Source organism: Emys orbicularis, chromosome 3, assembly GCF_028017835.1.
Source record: "Emys orbicularis isolate rEmyOrb1 chromosome 3, rEmyOrb1.hap1, whole genome shotgun sequence".
Lineage (NCBI taxonomy): Eukaryota > Metazoa > Chordata > Testudines > Emydidae > Emys > Emys orbicularis.
Genome location: NC_088685.1, coordinates 72072355 through 72097533, shown reverse-complemented (window position 1 = coordinate 72097533; position 25179 = coordinate 72072355). Strand labels below are relative to the sequence as shown.

The 25179-nt window shown below is 42.7% G+C and overlaps 1 protein-coding gene across 4 annotated transcripts in view; it reads right to left on the bottom strand.

Annotated features, from left to right (window-relative positions):
* ANKRD6 (ankyrin repeat domain 6) overlaps positions 1–24052 on the bottom strand; it is a 57184-nt gene extending 33132 nt beyond the window's left edge. For all 4 annotated transcript variants that reach the window (XM_065400647.1, XM_065400648.1, XM_065400649.1 and 1 more), the window contains exon 1: positions 23933–24052. In XM_065400647.1, the coding sequence (XP_065256719.1) occupies positions 23933–24052 (120 nt within the window). The remainder of the gene's footprint in view (positions 1–23932) is intronic.
* Between the last annotated feature and the right edge of the window lie 1127 nt (positions 24053–25179).

Sequence of the window (25179 nt, the reverse complement as noted above, 5' to 3'; positions counted from 1 at the left end):
AATTAACAACCCAATCATCTACTAGACCACCCACTCTTCCATCGAGAATCACAATTCCTCCACCCAAAAGCCACCAGTAGTTAATAAGTACAAACTGATGTTTTAACCTGGTCTAGATATTCTTTGTTTCAGGAATCCATCAGGTTTATTTTACTGTGATTGAGCAGATTAAACTGCACTGGTAAATCGAGCAACAGAAGAAGTGAACACCTCTAGAGCTGAGTGACTACTGGTGGCCTTCAGTAACTGGAAAGGAATAAACCAACCATCAATCATTATTTATTATTTGTATTGCCGTAATGCCTAGGAGCCCTAGTCATGGACCACAGTCCCATTGTGCTAGGTCCTGTACAAACACAGAACAAAAAGGGAGTCCCTACCTCAAGGAACTTACAATCTAAGTAAATTCTTGGGGTTAGTAAGAAACTTCCCCAATGGGAAGGTTACTCCATGCAACTGAAGCATTGATCGGAGGCAGGATACTTTACTAGATGAATCACTGTTCTGGTCTGGTATGACAATTCCTATGTTCCTAAGTAGGTGGTTAAGGCCTTGGAAACAGCTTCCATGTCATGAAAAATGTTGAAACCTTCTTCTCTCACAGAACTGCTAGAGGGCGAACCCAATAGCAAATTAATTAGTTAATGATTACACAGCACTTCGAAGATGTGGAGAGTGCTAGTTAATTGTTATTTCCCTTTTTAAACTCAAATGAAGGAAAAGTTCATACCCACTCCGGAACTCAAATATTTCAAAGTGCAAATATTTTCTCTGGTATTTTCCCCCAAATAAAAGTGAATGGCTCATTCCCATCCAGTACATTTTGGTTTCACGGCTCTGAAGCTTTGAAAACAGCTTGATTTCTTCTTTCACAGTCTGCCTTTGAAAACACCTGAGGAAGAAGTAAAGCTGCATAGGCAAACTCAATAAACAAAACAGCCAAAACAAAAAGTCAGTGAGAACACTGCCACAAATTTAAAAACGTCACAAACAAAAAGTTGTAGCTTTGTTTAAACAATGAATAACCTGCTGCTTTTACAAGTCCAACCTGATCTAAAGATGGCCTTTATTAAGACTGTAGGTAAAGTAATGGCTGGTCCAACTGCATGGAGTACATTTCCTTTTATTTTATTACAGCTTGGAGGAGATCCAGGGCTTAGTGTCAGTTTCAGGTAACTTAATAGCAAAAGGAAAAAGAGAGTCTCTAGGCAACATTAAAAAAAAAAAGGCCAGATTGACAAATGATTCTGGGGCATGAATTGAATGCTTAGCTTATGAATATGGATTCAAACAAGTTTAGGCTTATAGGTTCTTTCTACATTACTTAATTACAATAAATAAATCACATAATCAGTTGTCTCACTTCCCAGTAAGCTACTGATACATCACAATAACATTTTATTGTAGTCTGTGCATGGAGCGGAAAGAAAAGCCTGCTTGAAGCCAGCTCACAAGGGAGAGCAGGGTTAACTATGTGAATATGTTCAGTGGGGAAACTTTCTGATAAGATAACCATCTCCCACTAGTGAAAAAATGCTGCGGTGCAGCCAAAGATATTTTGTTAAAAATAAACTCTGAAAGGAAGATGAAGAATTTATTTTAATATGAGAAGATGTTTACCCCTTGGATCATTTTCCTCACTCAGCATACCTCCCCACACACATACACAACACACACATACCCCTATGAATTTTATATGACGATCTGTGAAACATACAAATACAACTCAGGAAATTCACATTATGGGGGCACGCCATTGTTAAACTGTCCATTGTGCACACGTACTGTGACATATTATGGTACGTGCTGCATCATTCAATGACCTGAGGCACATAAAATATAGTGGCTCCAAAGATGTACTAATCTTTAGGTTACTAGCTAATCCCTAGGGACCAAATTCCTCCCTGGTGTAACTCCATTGACTTTACTGGGGATGTATTTGGTCTCAGGTTTTTAACTCTTTGGACTGGCCAGTTTCTTACTGTTTGGAAGTGGACAATGCAGGAAAGGGAGAGGGGATTTCAGGCTGCTGGGAGGTGGAACAAATCACAACTTTTGGGGCAGGAAATCTGTCTGCCTGGGGCTTTTCTGAAGCATGCAGAATATTCAGTCCTGATTTACCCTGTCTCCTCTACCAGTTACCTCTCCCATCGTCTTCTCCCTGTCTGTATTCCTGTCTCACTTCCTCCCTTGCCTACCTCTTCTTGACTCCTTCGACAGGCTGCAACTAAGGGGTTAGGGGGTCATATCAGGAGTGAGGCCACACACATGGGAAAACTGGCATGGAGCCAACTAGCAGTGTGACACCAGGCAGGCAGGGCTGGCAAATGAGAGGAAGCAAATGAATAGCTTGTAGTTGGTTGTAGAACTGCAGGGCCTGGTAGGGAAGGCTAGTTCCAGTGCTAGGAGATACTCATGTCCTTCATGCTCTAGGGCTAAGGAATCAACTTCAGGGCAACTTAAAATGTCCTTGCTTTGGCTCATCTGTGTCACTAATGTACAATACATACCACATAACTTTGAGCATTTCATTTCCAGTATTGGCAACCCCTAATATTTGAATATCATGAGCGAGGCCCCAAAAACTCCTGAGACTGGCTTAAAATTCGTAAGGTTTACAAATAATAAATTTTGGGGTCTTTTTATTTGCATGATGGCTTTTCAACTTTTAGGGTTCATGTTTCCAACCTTATCTCTGCAACTATGATGGCTAGAAACATTTTTTTTTTAATGAAAGCAGAAATTCTAGTGTTTCCATATGACTTCGGCGCCCAAAGTTTTAAGAAAAATACCAGAGATCATATGTCTCATGATAAAACTGTAAAAGTCGGAAACTGCATCTCCTTTTTATACCCAATGGCATTAAAACTGGAGGTGCAGAAGGGAGGTCTAGCAATGGTACAACCTGGAGAACCAAGAAAACTGAGTTTAGGTCCAGAGATCAAGCTCATGCTCCTTAGGCCAGCAGAGTCTGGGACTATGTGGAAAAAAAAACCCACAGCAAACTCAGTGTAGGAGAGAGCTTGGGAGTCACTCTCCAGCAGCCCCTCTCTGGCTAACACAAGTAGCAGTGCTGACAGACCTTGGAGAGAGAGGTATCCAGCTCTATTAACCTGATAAAAGGTCAATGCCATGTCTGCAGACCCTGGCAGCAATAAAGCTGTGCTTGCATGATTCTGTTCTTGTCTTCTACGATTCCATGTCAGAATGGTGGCACTAGAGTTGCAGCTGTATTGGGGGGTACTGACAACACAATCTCACTTTGCTCAAATTTGTATTTTTTTTCTTTTTAAAAGGGAGCACCCTATCCACAATGCTTGGGGAGAGAGGGGGAAGAAGATGAGTCTCCCATTTGACAGTAGTGTGTCTTTCCTCCCCCAGCACCATTTGCCATCCTCCACCATGACACCAGAGAAGGTCTCATGTGAAGGCATATATGGGTGCTAGTGAGGGTGGAAATACAAGCTAACAACAGCTTTTCACAGTTGCTCACTGCAAGGAAGGCTGTTGTCATGGAGGTGACTGTGAAAACAGACACAGGCTTTTTAATATGCAGATCACTGACCTAATAGTTTTTAAACAGTTCACAAATATTTTGAGAGAGAGAGAGGTTTCAAATCCGATTACTAATGCTGGCTTGATAAACTTTGGAGTTGTCATGGTCTATGATTAGGGTGACCAGATAGCAAGTGTGAAAAATGGGGACAGGGGGTGGGGGGTAATAGACACCTATATAAGAAAAAGCCCCGAATATCGTGACTGTCCCTATAAAATTGGGACATCTGGTCACCCTATCTATGATTCAGATATGAACTGGGGACTTTAACAACTTAGATTAGAAATTAGAAATGAAATTAATGGAGATATCCCATCTCCTAGAACTGGAAGGGACCTTGAAAGGTCATCGAGTCCAGCCCCCTGCCTTCACTAGCAGGACCAAGTACCGATTTTGCCCCAGATCCCCAAGTGGCCCCCTCAAGGATTGAACTCACAACCCTGGGTTTAGCAGGCCAATGCTCAAACCAATGAGCCAATAAAATGGTTAGTTATATAAATATGTGTGTAGGAACTTTTATTCAAATGTGAATTGTTGCCTCAGGGGGGCACAAGTCATGTAAATCCTCCTTAGCTGCTAGTTTATTGACAAAATAGATTGGAGCGCTGACAAGATTGGAACTCTTGCACTGAGACTCATGTCAGTGCAGCAGCTGCAAGTGCAGGGCCAGATTAAGACCTAGGCAAATGCCTAGAGCCCAAATTCATATGGGGGAGAAGGGAGAGGATTTTTTATTTTATTTTATTTTAAACCAACGTGGATTTGCACACGAACAGAAAGAACTTCCCTCAAGTGCCAGACTAGAGTCAAGCTCAACAGGGTCTTCTTTCCCCGCTGATTCTGCCAAGCCCGTTCCCTTGGCTGTGGTTTCTCTAGATAGTAAGTAGGGACAGTGGGAATCTCGTTCATCCATTCATGCGCGTCACTAATTAGATGACGAGGCATTTGGCTATTTTACAAACCCACGCGGGTTTCTGTTCTGGGTTATTTGGAGTGTAAGTACACTCGTGGGTGGCCCATCCAACCAGGTGTCAACTCAGGGTGACGTCGAGCATGGTAATATAATCATTACGAGAATCCCGTGAAGAGGGGAAGGTGGATAGAGTGGAAAAGAATAGTAGGAAAATAGAGGTTGACATCGCATGAGGGAAAGGACCTCATGGAACGGTATTCATCAGAACCTTCTTAAGCAACAGCGTCCGGAGACTAAGACTGATCTTTTCAAGGTCTGGAGTCTCCCGGTTCCATTCCCTTACATTCAAAAAGCTACTGCCGCCTCCAGCCCTGGAGTCACAAGGTCGGTGTAGGTGGTAGTTTATGAGAACCCCGCAATTCTCAACGCAAAGAAGGGTGGTTTGCTGCGAACCCGGAGGCTCGTCTTTCGTTTTGTTTTTCAACACCGGAGTGTCGGCTTCTCCCACAGGGTGTTTTTCAGCCCAGTCACCCTGTGGGGCAGGGCAGCAGATCCTCTTGGTCACCACCATATAAGTGGCGTCCGGCAGGCACCGCAGGGAGGTTAAGGATCTGGTGTTCTCGCTGCCCCAGCAACTAGACCCGATTAGGAGAATCAGTGGCGAACCACGTCTTTTCCCCCTAAAAGGATGCAGACTAGTGAGAGAATCAGCAAGCCTCAGGGGAGAGGTGCAACCTCCTTATCCAGCCGGAGCCTCGGGAGGAGTCAACCCCCCCTTCTATAGCGAAGCTGCTTCTTCATGCCTCAAGAGCCCGACTCCCCATGTAGAACACGTTAAGAGAGTCATAGTTACTCCCGCCGTTTACCCGCGCTTCATTGAATTTCTTCACTTTGACATTCAGAGCACTGGGCAGAAATCACATCGCGTCAACACCCACCGCGGGCCTTCGCAATGCTTTGTTTTAATTAAACAGTCGGATTCCCCTGGTCCGCACCAGTTCTAAGTCAGCTGCTAGGCGCCGGCCGAGGCAGAACGCCGGCCCCCCCCATTCCCGCGGAGGGGGAGAGGCGAGCGACGCCCGCCGCAGCTGAGGCGATCCACAGGAAGGGCCCAGTTCGCGTCCAGAGTCGCCGCCGCCCCCCAGGAGAGGGCGGCGCCTCGTCCAGCCACGGCTCGCGCCCCGCCCCGCTTCGCGCCAGTTCAAGTGAGTGGTGGTGTGACCTGGCACACAGAGTCACAAAGCCACTTACTCAGGTGAGGGAAGTTCTTTCTGTTTGCACACAAATCTGCACCAGTGGATGACTGGGTAAAGATAATACACACAGCTGAGACTCACTTTGCTATTGCCAACAGAGTCAAGGAGAGAGGAAGGCACCGAATAAAGAAACTGCTTCTTTATTCAACAAAGTGGGGTCCCAGATTATCTCCTGCAAGTGTAAACAAACTTGTTTGTCTGAGCGACTGGCTGAACAAGAAGTAAGACTGAGTGGACTTGCGGGTGCTAAAAATTCAGTTTTATTTTTGAGTGCAGGGTTTTTTTTTTTACATAATTCTACATTTGTAAGTTCAACTTTCATGATAAAGAGATTGCACTACAGTACTTGTGTTAGATGAACTGAAAAAATATGATTTCTCTTGTTTTTTTACAGTGCAAATACTGGTAATCAAAAATAAATATAAAGTGAGCACTGTACACTTTGTATTCTGTGTTGTAACTGAATGTAGAAAACATGCAAAAATATTTAAATAAATGGTATTCTATTATTGTTTAACAGTGCAATTAATCACAATTAATTTTTAATTGCTTGACAGCCCTACTTATTATCATTATTGTTGCTTTTTTAATATTATTATTTTCTCTGGAGGCTGGACCTTGACTATACCTTTGACCAAGAAATTTGAACCTTGACAAAAAATAATTGACTACCCCTGCTTTACATGATTGCACTCATATCTTCATTTCTTTCAGCTGTTATGCTATGCTGACACTGTAATTTATTCTCAGTTCTGTTTTTAGATGTTTTTAGACCTTTTAATCCAAATTTTAATGAAGTTTGAACACAAAATCCAAAAATCTTTATCAGATTATTTCAGACAGTGGTTAAAGAACTGAATAAACTTTTAGACGGTTAGCAATAAATGACCCACTCAGTGTTGGCAACAAGGGACTCATCCAAAGCCACTAAAGTCAACAGAAAGTTTCTCATTGAGTTCAGTGGGCTTTGCATCAGGCCCTAAATGTTTGTGTTCTCATTTTTAACTTCATTTTCTTTTGATTGTATTGTCTTGAGTATCTATTCTTTTTAAAGAAAAAAACGTTTTCAAACTGGAGAAACACAAAAATAATTACTAAAAGTACTGATTTTTATTTATTTTGGTGCCTTTTTAATTTAATAATAGAGGATTATTTTCAAGATCTGTTAATAGTGTGTGCTCAAGCTGAAACCTTATTGACAGCTCTATGACTATCATACTATATGAAGTGCCACTAATGACAGGCTAGTCATAATGCAACGAGTTGAAGGATTTAAAAAAAAATCTGTGAGTTAGCTACAAAGCAAAATGATTATAACCATTCCATTGTGCAATTCAATTTATAGGTATGATTTTAACTTTACGATCTGCAGAAAAGCTATGCTCTGTTTTACCCTGAAAAACACACTTTATAAACCCATGATATTGCAGTGACTATGTCAAAATAGCCAGCACTATGCTAGCACCGCCTCTAGCAAATCTGGTTTGTGTATAACAGAGAAATTACAGACTCATGTGATTAATACTACACAGATTTTTCCTTTGTCACATTTATTCTCACCATTAAGTTCAATGAGACCATCTGGAACATGTTATGCAGTCCCAGTGAATCTCAGTATAAAACTACACACATTACATTATGATGCGCGCCAAAGCAAACTTAGGTCAACTCACCCCAGACCTCGTTACTTAGGTCGACTCACCCCAGTAGTGAAGACAAGCCCTTGGAAAGGTGGAATACCAGGGTCGACCGGAGAGCGCTCTGCGGTCGATTTAGCGGATCTTCACTAGACCTGCTAAATTGACCCCTGCTGCAGCGTTGATCTCCCCATAGTGAAGACAAGCCCTCAGTGTGCTTACCTCCTGGGACTGCCACTTGGGTGAGTCTTCCTTGTTTTAACAGAATGATTGTTAGGTTTAGCAGATTTCTCCTGTAATGTTTTGTCAAACAGAGAATGGCAACAACAAAAAAGCATTTTTGATCGGAGTCCTAGTGGGGAGCCAACTGTGGTCACTCAATTAGGGTGAACTGCAAAGAATGGAGCAGACAATCCCCAAAAAGCTGGTGGATATTCCAATACTTAGATTTACCAAACCAGCATAAAACAGCTTCTTTATTACCGCACTGGTTACTCAGAAGTCCAGACAACACAGCTGCCTTAAAGTGATCCAGCCTCAGGCCTCCATCCAGGTACCCACATCAAAGGGTGCTAAAGGAGTTGGCGGATGAGATTGCAGAGCCATTAGCCATTATTTTTGAAAACTCATGGCGATCGGGGGAGGTCCCGGATGACTGGAAAAAGGCTAATGTAGTGCCCATCTTTAAAAAAGGGAAGGAGGAGGATCCGGGGAACTACAGGCCAGTCAGCCTCACCTCAGTCCCTGGAAAAATCATGGAGCAGGTCCTCAAGGAATCAATTATGAAACACTTAGAGGAGAGGAAAGTGATCAGGAACAGTCAGCATGGATTCACCAAGGGGAAGTCGTGCCTGACTAACCTAATTGCCTTCTATGAGGAGATAACTGGCTCTGTGGATGAGGGGAAAGCAGTGGATGTGTTATTCCTTGACTTTAGCAAAGCTTTTGATACGGTCTCCCACAGTATTCTTGCTGCCAAGTTAAAGAAGTATGGGCTGGATGAATGGACTGTAAGGTGGATAGAAAGCTGGCTAGATCGTCGGGCTCAACGGGTAGTGATCAATGGCTCCATGTCTAGTTGGCAGCCAGTTTCAAGCGGAGTGCCCCAAGGGTCGGTCCTGGGGCCGGTTTTCTTTAATATCTTTATTAATGATCTGGAGGATGGTGTGGACTGCACTCTCAGCAAGTTTGCCGATGACACTAAACTAGGAGGCGTGGTAGATACACTAGAGGGTAGGGATCGGATACAGAGGGACCTAGACAAATTAGAGGATTGGGCCAAAAGAAACCTGATGAGGTTCAACAAGGACAAGTGCAGAGTCCTGCACTTAGGACGGAAGAATCCCATGCACAGCTACAGACTAGGGACCGAATGGCTAGGTAGTAGTTCTGCAGAAAAGGACCTAGGGGTCACAGTGGACGAGAAGCTGGATATGAGTCAACAGTGTGCTCTTGTTGCCAAGAAGGCTAACGGCATTTTGGGCTGTATAAGCAGGGGCATTGCCAGCAGATCGAGGGACGTGATCGTTCCCCTTTATTCGACATTGGTGAGGCCTCATCTGGAGTACTGTGTCCAGTTTTGGGCCCCACACTACAAGAAGGATGTGGAAAAATTTGAAAGAGTCCAGTGGAGGGCAACAAAAATGATTAGGGGTCTGGAGCGCATGACTTATGAGGAGAGGCTGAGGGAACTGGGATTGTTTAGTCTCCAGAAGAGAAGAATGAGGGGGGATTTGATAGCAGCCTTCAACTACCTGAAGGGGGGTTCCAAAGAGGATGGAACTCGGCTGTTCTCAATGGTGGCAGATGACAGAACAAGGAGCAATGGTCTCAAGTTGCAGTGGGGGAGGTCTAGGTTGGATATTAGGAAACACTATTTCACTAGGAGGGTGGTGAAGCACTGGAATGCGTTACCTAGGGAGGTGGTGGAGTCTCCTTCCTTGGAGGTTTTTAAGGCCCGGCTTGACAAAGCCCTGGCTGGGATGATTTAGTTGGGAATTGGTCCTGCTTTGAGCAGGGGGTTGGACTAGATGACCTCCTGAGGTCCCTTCCAACCCTGATATTCTATGATTCTATGATTCTAATATGATGATTTCTGAAAATCTTATTTCATCATATAAAAGAAAAGGTTCTACCAATCCCAAACGATCGGACACATTACCTCCCAGGTTAATGAATGTTTCAGATCTTACCCAAATACATGCTACAGCCAATCCTTATTAACTAAACTAAAATTTATTAAAAAACAAAAGAGAGAGAGTATGGTTAAAAGATCAATATACATACAGACATGAGTTCAATTCTTAAGATTCAGATTCATACCAGAGATGGTGAGCTTTGTAGTTGCAAAGAGTTCTTTTAGAAATAGTCCATAGGTTATAGTCCAATGTCCAAATCTCATATTCAGGGTGTACCAGCATAACTGGGACCTCAGTCTTACGACTCGAACTTCCCCTGATGAAGCCTAAGCAGATCTGAGATGACAGAATCAGGACCCAAGGATCTTTTATACAATTTCATGTCTTTTGACAAGTTGTTCATATCTTTTGACAAGAGTTCAAAAGGTAATTAGCATGACTTTGAAGGAGGTCCATCACTGGTACTTAGCTACAGAATTAACATAAGGCAATTTGCTTGTTCCTCCACCACTCACAGTTTATTTGCTATCAGGGTGGATTTGATTTAAAGCAAATATATTTAAATCACAATTTAAATCATGATTTCAATCACTAGTCAGGAAGACGCCATTTAATCATGGATTTCTACATAAAAATGCATTCTTGTTGGTTGTTATAACCTTAATACATATTCTTCACAACTCAGAGGTAGATGTAGGTTTTGTTTTTAGAAGGTACACACTATACGTTTTTAAAGTGATTTATTTTGAAAACTTTTCAGATTCATTTTCTGATATAGCTATAAAACTAATGTTTGGTTATTTTATTTACCCAAGGTAATTGAAGCAGATATTTATGAAGTCATTGGGAGGTGAACTATCTCCAATTCAACAGGTTAATCATTAATATTTGGAGGATTTTCTTGCCATGCTGTATTAGGGGGAGAACATCACCAGTGTGACAGACCCAGACCAGTGGGGTACAGGAGTCTGGTAGAGGGCAAATATACTGGTCACTGGATGAGTAGTTTTCTGTTCCCTGAGTGACCAGAGCAGGGGCTGCACTAGAGTAATCAGGAACCTGCTAGAACCAGTTAAGGCAGGCAGGCTAATTAGGACACCTGGAGCCAATTAAGAAGAAGCTGCTAGAATCAATTAAGGCAGGCTAATCAGGGCACCTGAGTTTTAAAAGGAGCTCACTTCAGTTTGTGGTGCGAGTGTGAGGAGCTGGGAGCAAGAGGCGCAAGGAGCTGAGAGTGAGAGGGTGTGCTGCTGGAGGACTGAGGAGCACAAGCGTTATCAGACACCAGGAGGAAGGTCCTGTGGTGAGAATAAGGAAGGTGTTTGGAGGAGGCCATGGGGAAGTAGCCCAGGGAGTTGTAGCTGTCATGCAGCTGTTACAGGAGGCACTATAGACAGCTGCAGTCCACAAGGCCCTGGGCTAGAACCCGGAGTAGAGGGCAGGCCCGGGTTCCCCCCAAACCTCCCAATTGACCTGGACTGTGGGTTCTTCCAGAGGGGAAGGTCTCTGGGCTGTTCCCCAACCCACATGGTGAATCTCTGAGGCAAGAAAATCCGCCAATAAGCGCAGGACCCACCAAGATAGAGGAGGAATTTTGTCACACCAGACAGACATTTAAATTTTATTTAACTAAAACAACAACGTTATGTATTCTGGATTTTTTTCTTCAATAGCAAACATACAATATTTTAACAAAACAAGCATATGAATTTTTGAATGTAGTTAAACATTCAAGTTCTTTAAAATCAGGTTTGTTTTTGTTAAAATTGTTTTTAACTAAAATAGTTAAATGAAATTTATTTTTCAGCCAGGTCAACATGAGAAACTTAAAATATTGGCTTCTGCAGCTAACTCAGTCATCTTCACCTTCATTTTCCTGTTTGTTCATAATCTGGAAAAGAAAAAGAAGCTTTCCTGCTTTTTCAGGTCCCAAACGATTTCTCAATTTGGAATTAGTCCAAAGGAAGAAAATATTCTTTCTACACCGGCAGAAGAAGCTACTGCAGTTAAAACTGAGATTATCACTTCAACACTCTCTGAATCAAAGTGCTTAAGTGACTTCCACCAGTTCACTGGTGTGCCTTTCTTTAAAACATCATCAGCAAACATATATTTCTTGAATGGTTCACCCTTTGCTCTAAAGTTTATTATAGTTGGCATTATGGAGTGATGATTGCTGGATGTCCATGTCATAGCCAACTCCTCTTCTTTAGCAGTTAAGATTTGACCCTGGTACCAAGTACTGAGAATATTTGCAAGAAAATGAGCTGGAGATAGTGCTTGTCCCCTTCATTTTTTAAATGCTTATAATTTAATTCTGTCATTGCATATTTCTCTTTTTAAGATCTCACTCAGTTCCTTCCAAATTTCAACAGCATCAGCAATAAAACAGCTATTTCCCTGCATTTTGTTCAAGGCTACAGAAATAGGCTTCAGGATACTCCGCATGTCTTCAACATTTCTCTTAAGCTCAATGGTGAAAACTTTGGCTGTGACAGTGCCATTTAATTTTTCAGGATTTTGTTCACAAACTGTCATCAGATTAGGCCAGTTCTTCATATAGTGCTCAAACCAGTCCACTATTGAGTTCCAGTGCATGTCTGTTGGGAGAGTTAGCTTGGTTCCTCCCACTTTTTTCAGAGCAGCTGCTGCAAAGTGGTTGTTACAGAAGTATTTTGCAATTTCAACAACATTAGCCTTTATTTCTGGAACACTGAAGTCTTTGGCTAGGAGGTGCATCAAATGAGCAACCATGTTATTAGCTTGGGAATCTCTTCTAAATTTCTTCTCATCTTGGATCCATTTGCAGCATTGTCTGACCAAGCTGCATACTAGACATCTGAATTTTTGTTCACAGTCTGTTATAGCTTTTACTGCTACTTCTTGTAAGTATTCTGCTGTGTGTGTATTTCCTGATGTATCAATTGTTTCTGTAAGGAAGACATTCCCTTCTTCTGTTGTCACACAAGCACATACAACAGAACCATTGTGGACATTGCTCCACCCATCAAGACTCAGGTTAACAATTTCACCCTCTAGTCCTTTTGCACACTGCTCAATTTCTCTTTCATACACTTTTTCCAGCAATTTGCCTGCGACATCTGCTCTGTTGGGTGGACTGTATCCTGGTCTCAATGACTGAACCATGTTAATGAAGTGTGGGTTCTCAATCATATGGAAAGGAGAGTTTGTTGCATAAACAAACTGGGCAATTTTTTCATCAATTACCTGTTTTTGTAATCTGCTGGTTCTTATCACAAACTTATCTATGGTTGTTTCTGGATGATGGAGATTTTTTTTCTTTTTGCTACAGGTGATATACTGTGGCTATGTGACATACATGATGTGACTGAAACACTATCACTGGCAGATTACTCTGAAACTATAGAAAATGATGGTGATCTTGAAGGTGGATAGTCTTCAGAATCTTGTATGTTGAGGATGGATTCTCCTAAACAAAATAAGTCAATGCAGTTATTTAATTATTATTATCATACTGCTCATTTAGTATTACTCATTGCATTCACTGACACTCAGTACTACTTTAAAGGTGAAATTGTAAAAGGAAGATCTGCCTATTTCATCTATTTATTTTTTATCACAGTTGCATCTAAAATGATAGTACCATAGAGTAACAACTATATTTTTTGCTCAAGCATGAGAATTCAAGAATAGTCCAGAAGGAAGACAGTCAGTCCTTAAGGAAGAAGTATGAAATAAAAAAGTTTACCAACCTGAAGATCCTGCATGTTCAGACATGTTCCTTTCATCATCTTCAATACAGCTTCCTCCTGAGAAGGAACACTTCTCATGATGTTGTTTCATTCAGGAAACCAGGCCTTGCACTTCTTTGTTGCACTCTTTGCATTTTGCACGCATTCCTGTCTTATCCACAAGTAGAGGAACTTCTTTGAAATATTCCCAAACTGGGTCTCTTTTACAGCCTGCTGCCATTATAGGTTTTCCCTTTTAGTGAGAGAATGGTATGGTACATCTCAAATCAATGAAGGCTACACTCAGAAAGACCTCAAGACTTCTGGAATATGTTTACCAACCTGAAGATCCTGCATGTTCAGACATGTTCCTTTCATCATCTTCAATACAGCTTCCTCCTGAGAAGGAACACTTCTCATGATGTTGTTTCATTCAGGAAACCAGGCCTTGCACTTCTTTGTTGCACTCTTTGCATTTTGCACGCATTCCTGTCTTATCCACAAGTAGAGGAACTTCTTTGAAATATTCCCAAACTGGGTCTCTTTTACAGCCTGCTGCCATTATAGGTTTTCCCTTTTAGTGAGAGAATGGTATGGTACATCTCAAATCAATGAAGGCTACACTCAGAAAGACCTCAAGACTTCTGGAATATGCTGCTCAAACAGTTTCACTCTTGTTTCTACTGCCTGTCCCTCCTTTCTCACTTATTTATTTATTTTTTTTAAATGGAGATATCCTATCTCCTAGAACTGGAAGGGACCTTGAAAGGTCATCGAGTCCAGCCCCCTGCCTTCACTAGCAGGACCAAGTACTGATTTTGCCCCACATCCTTAAGTGGCTCCAGACTTCTTCTCCTCGTCCAGATCTATTCCGCCCACAACAATCTTCTATTCATTGAACTTTTTGAAACTTTGCACTTTTAGAGAGAGGTAAGGGATTGACTGTACACAAATCTGCAAAGGAATGATAGGGTTGAGGTCTGTTATTTCTCACCTCTATATTTTATTTATTTATATATTTATTTAAAAACATTTTTGCTGTTAACAAGCATGTTATCTCTGGAGACACAAAGCCACAGTTTGAGAACTGCAAAACTAAGCATCTCTGATGGTATCTTCTAGATGGAGCACTGAGTCCCATTGGGTAGATAGAAAGATTAACCTAAATAAATAAATAAATAAATAAATAAATAAAAAATACAAAAGCCTCTGGAACCCCATAAGATTGGGTCCCTAATCCGTGAACTATTGGAACTCATTTACAAAACTTTTCTTAAACATTATATGAATATATTGTCTCATACTATAGAATTAGAATTTATAATCCCTATTCCATGATGAGAGATCTTTGAGCTATAATGTATCTTAATTAAAACTATCTTTAGATAGGTTTTTTCCTCAAAAAGCATTTTATCAAAAAAATCCGATTTAAATCAAAAAATTGATTTTTATCCACCCTGTTTGTTATACATTTCAAAGAGAGAGGAATACAGAGATATTCCGTGTTTACAATTCATTTAAATGATAGGATGTTCTTTTGACCTCTGAAGTATCAGAATTACAGCATATACAGGGACTGTTGATTACATTGTCGACTCTACTCATACATATGTAAATACACAAAACCACAAATGTTACCTCCCCTCATGTCTTTTGAGGGTTATTTATTTAGCAGGATGTTTAACCCTTTCTAGCCATGCATCACAGCATGACAAACAACTACTCTTTTTTTGCAATACAACCAGTGAAAACAAGCCACCTCAAAGCTTTAGAAGTAAACCTCCCTGATGTCATGTCTCAGCTAACCTTGGGCCTAGGGTTACCATATTTCAGCAAGCAAAAAAGAGGACGGGAGGAGCCCTGCCCCAGTCCTGCCCTAGCCCCACCCCAGTCCTGCCCTAGCCCCGCCCCTGCCCCTTCCACTCCCTCCCACTTCCCGCCCCCCTCAGAACCCCCAACCCTCCCCCTGCTCCTTGTCCCCTGACTGCCCCCTCCTGGGACCCCTGCCCCTAACTGCCCCCCAGGACTCCACCCCCTACCTAAGCCTCCCTGCTCCTTGTTCCCTGACTGCCCCCTCCTGAGACCCTCCCCCCATCCTAACCGGCCCCCTAGGACTCTACCCCCTACCTGCCCCCGACTGCCCCAACCCTTATCCACACCCCCACCCCCAGACAGACCCCCGGGACTCCCACGCTCCATCCAACCACTCCCCACCCCCTGACAGCCCCCCCAGAACTCCCGACCCATCTAAACCCCTCTGCTCCCTGTCCCCTGACTGCTCCGATCCCTCTCCCCACCCCTGCCCCCTGACAGCCCCCCCGCTCCTTGTCCCCTGACTACCCCTCCTGGGACCCCTGCTCCTAACTGCCCTCCAGAACCCCACCCCCTACCTAAGCCTCCCTGTTCCTTGTCCCCTAACTGCCCCCTCCTGAGACCCCCCCACCCTAACTGCCCCCCCAGGATCCTACCCCCTACCTGTACCCTGACTGCCCAAAACCTTATCCACACCCCCACCCCCAGAAAGCCCCCCCCCGAACGCCCGACCCCCCCCCCGTCTCTTGACGGCTCCCTCCAGAACCTCCCTGCTCCTTCTCCGACCCCCTGGCCCCCTTACTCTGCCGCTCAGACCAGCGTGCCGGGGAGGAGGAGCAGGGGGAGGAGCTCCAGACTGCCGGTGCGAACAGCCGACTGGTGATCTGCGAATGCAGGGAGTGCTCTCAGCTGCAGGGGAGAGGAGGGGGAAGTGGAGGAGGGGCTCTCTCTGGCTGTCGGAGCCCCATGTAAGTGGCACCATCCGTCCGGCTGCCCTGTCAGCAGCGCGTGCTCTGCAGGAGGGGGGGGGGGGGGGGGGAGTCCGGACATTTACAAATTCCCCCCGGACGCTATTTTTAACTCTAAAAGCCGGACATGTCCGGGGGAATCCGGACGAATGGTAACCCTACTTGGGCCTCATCCTCCAAACACTTATTACATAGTCCCAACTACTGTGATTAGTCACATTGGTGTCAAAAAGAATAATTCCGTGACTTCAATGGACTCACAGTAGTAGGAACTACACTCAATAGTTAGAATTTGCAGAATTAGGCTTGTAAACTGTAAGCTCTCAGAGTTAGCAGTATGTCTCTCCTCTTTCTGAGGAGCATCTAGGATACCCATGACACCAGCTACAAATGCAAAATAGTAATTATTACTATTAATAAAAGTAAAAAAATGTTAGAACAGGATTAAGGTTGCTATGGAAAGCACTCAAGTCAGAAAATGCCAAAGTTAGGGTTGACTGCATATCCTTCACACATGCAATACAACACATTCTTTAATTACAAGACCATATATTATTATTTCTGCCAGTTCACTGTCTCATTCAGTGAGCAGGTCACATGGTGCCCCACAGAGGGGAGAGCTGTTCAATATTTATTTGTATCCTCACTGTTCAATAAGGAAAGGTCATCTCATGCACTGTGCACTGTACAAGACAGGCTGTCTCTAGACACCTACACAGCCAAGCATCCTTCACTACACAATGTCCATCCAAAGCTGGACATACTTACAAACAAAAAAGGTCTTTTAAAATGATACTCTAGCTGTTGCTCCATGCGGCAGCTACAACAGCAGCAATCACATGTGGACACAGAATAGCAGGAATTAAATATACTTACAGAATTCACTCAGGCCTAATTAAAAAGAAATAAAACTTCAATTTAAAACATTCATCCATTAGTAACTTCCCTGAAAGAAAGTTGTGTCACAAACTGACAAAAAGGCAGGAAATTTTAAATGAAGGTGAATACTTCTCCCTAACTCTGGGGAGAAAAGGCAGAGTATAGTATCATTTAAGAGTTTTAAGAGTATAGTATCATTTAACTAAGCAGGTTTTTTTTTTTTTTTCAATTTTGGCAGAATACATGTCAAATTATTTTTAAATGACCCAGTCTGTTGGATCAAATAGCCCATATTTTCAGATTGATTGATTGATTTTTTTTAATTCAAAAAGTAGCTCATGAAAAGACTTAAGGTCCTGGAGGCTGAAGTCTTGTATTTATTCCCAGAGCAGGTGACGCACACTCAGTGGGAGTGCAAGCTTCCCCATGTTGCCACACAATATATACCTAAACCATGTCCTACAGTGGCAATCAACTTGGATTTCTGAGCAAGGAAACTGCCTGCTGCTGTTTGTTTCTATTGTATTCAAGGAAACAGGGCTCTGTGTATATTTTTGTAGATACACAGGATTGAACTACAGAAGTACCTGATTTGCATCATCAATTTCTCCTCCTAACAGAAACAACCCGTCACAATCCAGAATATTGGCTAACCACTCAGACCAAAAGGGGCAAATAGAATCTTATAAGGTTCAAGGGGAGAGAATTGTCAAGGAGTAAGTGTTGGCTGGGACCAGGGGTGGGGCTATTGATGTGTACCTGTAAAAGAGGGGTATTTTTGTTCCCTTATGAACTTAGAGACTGTTTGAACTATTGGTTCCTAGTTCTATCCTGTTCCAGCAGGTACTCTGATTTTTGCTCTGTGGTAGCGGCTCACCATTTGTGGTGACTGCTGCTTTGCAGGATTAGCATCATTGGTATTATGTGCATTTCCACAGTAGCACAATAATAATTGTAATGTAAAATGGGAATGGTAGTGTGACGTTTCACTCCATATTCTTTATGAAAATATGCTTATGATCTGAATATGACATAACTGAGATATACTTTATGCAAGATAGCTCACATGAGATATCCTTGGAAAGGTTATGATTTACTGAATGTGATTATCCAATTTGTATTCCTTTATCATTTCTGTATCTGAAGTTAGGAATATTGACTATGTATATGTATTTCAACTATGCTACTTTGGGTGATGCCCACTGCTAACACTTCAGGTATAACAATGGAAAAGCCAGACAGGGCGCATGGCCCATCAGCGAGGATAATAGACTGTGAAAAGACTTGGGCCTTCCTGCCGATGCTCCATACTGCCACTGACTCATGGACGCTGTGACACTACTAGGTCAGGTGGTCTTGTCACTTGCTACTAAACGTTACCTGGAACTTCTTGTAACTTTCCACTGGAAGGGAAGGGCGGGGGGGTCAAGTTTGGGAAACAAACGATTCCCACCTTATGTAAATCCTATATAAAGGGGGAGGGGGAAGAAGGCAAAGGGGGATCCTCCTCTTCATGGCCTGTCTGCCCAAGAAAGACTGCTAAAGCCAACTGAAGGGAAGGCAGGGGGTGAGTCCAGACTGAGACAGGGGTCCAGTCTGAAAAGAAATATAACTGGAACTCTGAACCACAGAAATTTTGCAACCTGCCTAAAATAACATTTAAGGTAAGAAATTACATTTTTGTAACCTGTTTCTTAAGTATATTGAGCCTAGCTTGTGTATTTTGCTTTATTTGGGCAGTAATCTGCTTTGTTCTGTCTGTTATCTCTTATATTCACTTTTGTAGTTAAAAAAATTTGTTTTGTTTATTATTAAACCAGTTTTTGTAATTTCTAATGGGGGGGGGGGGGGGACAAGAAGTTGTGCATATCTCCTTCCACATTGAGGGAGGGGGGAAATTTCATAAAACCTTTGGGTTTGTACCCCTTAAAAGGAGTGGCACCAGAGTGTTGGGGCGAGCCCCTAAGGCTGAATCTTTCCAGAGCAGATCTGTCTCTCTCTGCAGCTGGGCGTGGCCCTGCCTGTGTGTTTGGCTGGAAGAGGCTTGTGAGCCTAACCCAACAAGGCCAGGTAAAGGGTACCCAGGCTGGCAGAATAGGCTGACTCAGTTAAACCCCAGCACATCAGGTGACATCCCAAAGGGCCCAAACCTGTCACAGGTAGGTTTTACAGTTTATTTTAACTGAATATTTTTGAAAAAGCACAGCACAATAATTACTACTGCATAGCTGCAGAAATATCCAAACCACAGCACTTGGAAAGCACCATTTACAGTACTTCAGTGAAGAGCCACAGTAACAGGTAAGGAAGCCCAGGGAAGTAGAAAAAGGGGAGGAACGTATGGCTCAGGCTGTCCCTATTATATTTTAAATATAAAACCTGAAAAGAGTCCGAGTGCCCTCAACTCTTATTGACTTCAGTGGAGGTGCTGTATGCATGCAACTCCTACGGACTTCAATGGAAATTGACAGTCTCAGCTGAACACACTCAATTACTAATCTGACTAAAACAAAAAATAAATAAATCTTTGAGCAAACACTGAAGTGTGCATTTCAGCATTAATGAAAATTATATTGAATTTTCTTTCTTTAGTTTTATTCATACTATGCAAACATCTAGCCAATGCAAACAGCACTTTACATATAGACATAGAGCTCTCAACGAAAACAGCATTTTGCAATAAAACTCTTGTTTACTGAAGCAGCAATGAACACATCATGTGACCTTTCATTTTTAGGATAAGAGAATTGGATTGGCATGCCAGCTAGCCAGCATTTTAAATGACTTGGTTTTGAAAGGTAAACAAGTCTCACTTTTACTTGACTAGTGCCCAATAAATCAAGTGAGGATAAAGAACTATAAAGAATTTCTTGACAAAGAGCTTGCTCTATAGCCCTGCTACTTCAGGCATGCATAGTTCTGCACAGTGTTTTGTCAAGTCAGCTACACTTGCCAGCACACATTTGCAATCTGTTTCGTGTCCTAAAGTGCTACAGAACTTTCCCTTTTCCTCCAAACTCAGGGTCTGCTTCTGCACTTCTTACTCCAAGAAAACTCTATTGACTTCAACAGGAATTTTTCCTGGGTAAGAGGACAAGATCAGGGCCCTTGATTGTGATTTCCTTTAAGGGTAAATCTTATAGAATGTAATGTCAACTCTGACAGCAAAATTGATGAATGTAAATAAAAGAGTGTAGCGTATAGATCAGGCATAAAATACAGATGTGAATAAACAGATCTTTATTTATGGTTAATTTTGTAAAGACTTTTGTGTTAGGAAGGAAGAAGAGAGAGAGAGAATCCGTGTTTCAGTCTTACTAGAACAATCAGCTATTAAATTTTATTATTATTATTACGCAAGTTTGAAAAATGTAAATCAGTAATAGTTATGGAGTGATGTGCCACTTGGGATAAACACTAAGCACCAACTAAAGTTCACATTGTAACTCATGCCATGTGAAACACACCATGCTTCATAATTTGTTATGAACTCCAAACTCATACTAAGTTCACAGATCTTTCCTGTGAACCTGGGCTGATTTAGGAATTTGCACCTTGGTTTTGTTGCAAAATCAACACTTTATGGTTGACTGAGTTTTGCTTTGAGATTCTAGACCCATTCAAATGTGGAAAACGAATAAAATGGGGAGGATATGAAGCCACATGGATCTAAAATGTATATGATCCCCTGCAAATGAAATTTGCTGAGTTTTACATTGCTCTAGAATCCACCTGAACTTGTACTCCAAAACAAACTGAATTTCTTTGGTGGACTGAGACATCCAACAGATTTTAGCAACATTACGAAGATTCAGTAATAAATCAATCCTATATTCAGGGGCAGGTCATAATTTGCACTTCTGTTGCACTCATTGTCACACACGGAAATTGTCAATAATTCAAAATTAAACTAGATTTGTAACAAGTCATTATCCACTGATCTCACATTAGAACCATAGTTTACATTAACTAATTTCATGGAGTAGTTAAATCAGCTCCATGGTTATGCTGGAAACCATAATGTAGAGCACTGGATTTTGCAGTTGACACTATGTGGAACCAGCATTCAAAATTATAGTGGGGATGAGAGTGTGTAGTGTGCCTGCTGTTCCTTTAATCCTTTCCTTACTGTCAGAGCCCCTTACAGATCCAAAGTTGAGTCCTCTTATTAAAAATCCCACCATCATTCAAATATCTTTCTTTAGACAGCAACAGAGGGTCCTGTGGCACCTTTAAGGGCAGGTCTACACTAACCCCCCAATTCGAACTAAGGTACGCAACTTCAGCTACGTGAATAACGTAGCTGAAGTTCGAAGTACCTTAGTTCGAACTTACCGCGGTCCAGACGTGGCAGGCAGGCTCCCCCGTCGACTTCGCGTACTCCTCTCACCGAGCTGGAGTACCGCAGTCGACGGCGAGCACTTCCGGGTTCGACTTATCGCGTCCAGACAAGACGCGATAAGTCGAACCCAGAAGTTCGATTTGCTTACCGCCGAACTACTGGGTAAGTGTAGACCTACCCCAAGACTAACAGAAGTATTGGGAGCATAAGCTTTCGTGGGTAAGAACCTCACTTCTTCAGATGCAAGTAATGGAAACCTCCAGAGGCAGGTATAAATCAGTATGGAGATAACGAGGTTAGTTCAATCAGGGAGGGTGAGGTGCTCTGCTAGCAGTTGAGGTGTGAACACCAAGGGAGGAGAAACTGCTTCTGTAGTTGGATAGCCATTCACAGTCTTTGTTTAATCCTGATCTGATGGTGTAAAATTTGCAAATGATCTGGAGCTCAGCAGTTTCTCTTTGGAGTCTGGTCCTGAAGTTTTTTTGCTGTAAGATGGCTACCTTTACATCTGCTATTGTGTGGCCAGGGAGGTTGAAGTGTTCTCCTACAGGTTTTTGTATATTGCCATTCCTGATATCTGACTTGTGTCCATTTATCCTCTTGCGTAGTGACTGTCCAGTTTGGCCAATGTACATAGCAGAGGGGCACTGCTGGCACATGATGGCATATATAACATTGGTGGATGTGCAGGTGAATGAGCCGGTGATGTTGTAGCTGATCTGGTGTAGATATGTGCCCACATATCTACACCAGCAACACCCATCACAGGACCTAACCAGATCAGCTACATCATCACCGGCTCATTCACCTGCACATCCACCAATGTTATATATGCCATCACGTGCCAGCAATGCCCCTCTGCTATGTACAGGAGGCAGCACCCCAGATACAAGGGCACCGGGATCTGGGAGGGACATGGGGGCCAGAGGACAGGCGGATCACCGGCCTGCAGGGGGCGCTCTAGGATGCTGGAAGAGCTAATTCTCGAGATGACCAGCAGGAGGCGCCGCAGGTGTGAGTCCGCTCCTCTACACTTTAAAAATAAATAACTATGATCCAAACATGGCAAAGGGAGCTTTTCAGAAAGCAGGTGTCATTGATAGATTAATTTTAATCTATTTTTGCACCTTATTTAATGTATTCACATTTTCTGTTTAAAACCTACTGACAGCCCTTAGAGCTGTGTTGTGGAGGCTAATATTCACAGTCAAATTTTGTGTTCTCAATTGATACATGAATGTAATTAAAACTAAATATGCCCCAGGGCAGCATTTTGCCAAATAATAAGCCTGTCCCAGATCTGACAGACCTTGCAGGTCTAACCTTACCCACTTCCACCTCCCCAACTAATTTTTTTAGTTTTAAAATTCTGTAGCAGACCACAGACCAGCCTTTTCATCTCTCACTCTATCACATTCCCTCTCTCACCCACCGATTCCCCCTCTCTTCCTCTCTCATGGCTCCTGCCTTGCACTCAGTCCTGCAACATCCTAACTAGCCTTGTGACTAGGCAGTAGAAAGCTGGCTGCAAGCCTCATTAGCAAGCAAAGCAGGTTCCAGTGACAACCAACTATATACAAAATTAGTTGCTGGGGTAGGAGATGCAGTCAGTTCCTTCACAGGCAGCCACTGACCTATTCAGATAAAACATTCCCTCACACATCGCTAGGTGTGAGGTAAAAACCTTTGAAGGGTTGGTTTTACGTCTTCTCTTCAGCTCCTAGAAATGTTTTTCTTTTAAATGTTAATGACACTTTTTCACAGAGAATTTTGGCTTGTGATTTATATGGTGACCACTAGGAAACTTCAGAGGAGGATGGGAGCACTCCAAGTTTTTGTGGTTAAAAAAAATAATAATAATTAAAAAAAAAAGGGAGTGAGGGAGAAAACATCATTTTCATTAGTATTCCTCTCATTCCGATTTGATTAACAGAATATTGAGAAAAATCATTTCAGGCTTATTTGTGTTCAGATTCAAACTCTTCCATCTTTAGCTCTCAGACTGAGCAATTTTTCATTGGTCACTTGCATTATTTGCAATTATTATTTATGACATGGTTAGAGCTGGCAGTAGGTTCGTTTCAATTGCACTCTTTTTAAAATCTTATTATAAGTGTTGTTATAAGTCCTTTGATACAATGGGCCAAATCCTGACTTTCCAACCCTGGAATAGAAAATGAAGTTTATAATCCTCAGCCTTGGAATTGCACATTAAGTGCAGCCAGAATTTAGCCCATTATATCAAAGGACCTTTCTCTTAAGAAACAGTACATGATTACAGCTCACGTACCTTTATCTTACAAGAACAGGTAGCTTTTATTGCTTCCCCTCTTAAAGCTACCCTGAGCTTTTTGCACAGCCTCCAGATCTCCCTTCCCCACCAATTTTTTTCTCTATGGTGATGAATTTTAAAAGCATGTTCATTCCTCAAGAGTCAAAGCACATTTTAAAAATGTCATTGCACAGGCATCCAGCACAGCACATATGCAGTGATGCTCTGTATTTTCCCCTTCTTGGAAGCAGAGAAGGAAAATAAATGTATTATTTCATGTTAATACTGGCTAATAAATGCAGATTTAAAGAAAAATCAAAACACTTTTAATCCCCGCCCTCCCAAATATGTTTAAATTTGTAAAGTAACAAGAACATTATCACAGACAATGGTTTAGGATTTACACTAGTTCCCAGGGAATTTGTAAAGAGTTTTTCTCTTGTTACCTTGGTAACTGCTACCTTGGCACCCTTGTTGATAAGCTGCACCACATTATCCACTTGGCCTTTGTACGCAGCTATGAGAAGGCGTTCTGAAAGCACAGCGACCGCATCCTGCTGGCTCATGAATTAGGAGAGAGAGAGGTTTCCAGGGCAAGCAGTGGACAAGTCCCTTCAGTCCAAAACGAAAGCTTCAGATCAGTCCAAACATTGCATGCAGAGGCGAAAAAGGACCCCAGCTCGCTGGAAGGTTAATTTATTACTATGCCATCTTCTGGACCTAGTGATTAGAAAACAAAACTGCCATCAGCAACATTTTGCAAACTGAAACACTGCAGCCACTCATCACTGAACCTCTGAAATGTTCTTGAATTTTCTTCAGATCAGAGGAGGGCTATGGAAAAAACGATCGCGCATCCTACAGGTATAACTATTGCATTTCTACATGCAACATACAGGATTTGGATACAACAGACTTTTATTGTATCCTCCCACCTTCTCTCTTGTTTCCACTTCAACCACATTGGCATCAAGGATACAGATAGAAGTATGGTCTCGTATAGGTGCCAGCTTCATACCATGGTGATGCAAGAAATAATCCAGAGACAATGCACTGTAGAGAATGCATCCTTTTGTAAAGTACTCCAGGGAGATTATTTGTGAGTCAGATCTTCCCCAGCATTCCCACTCATTCACAAAAGTACTCTCTCTACTGCCTCCTTTATTGACATGCTCACTTTGTTTCTCATAATTTAACCACAAAGTATATTTAAATAAATTTGCCCCTGAAAATTTCTTCCATCTCCAAATTCCTCTGGTGTTTCACATATTGTAAATTTGCTTTTGCACAGAATTCCTTGCATTCATTTATCTGTCCACACTTGCAGCCATTGCTAACACAGAGTACAGCACTGTGCAGATCCTAAGGCAGACAAAGAGCACTGGCATAGGGTTACCATACGTCCGGATTTTCCTGGACATGTCCGGCTTTTTGGTCCTCAAATCCCCGTGCGGGGGGAAATTCCAAAAAGCCGGACAAGTCTGGGAAAATAGGGAGGGGTCGTGGGGCTTGGATCCAGGCTGGAGCTGCTGGGGCCGGCGCCGGAGCTGCTGGGGCCGGCGGTGCTCGGCCGCCGGCCGGCGCCACTCACCCAGGGCCAGTGCTGGGGCCGGTGCCGGACGGGCCGGTGCCCCAGGGCCCGAGCCGAGCTGGAGTCGCCGGAGCCGCTCGGCCGGTGCCCCGGGGCCGGAGC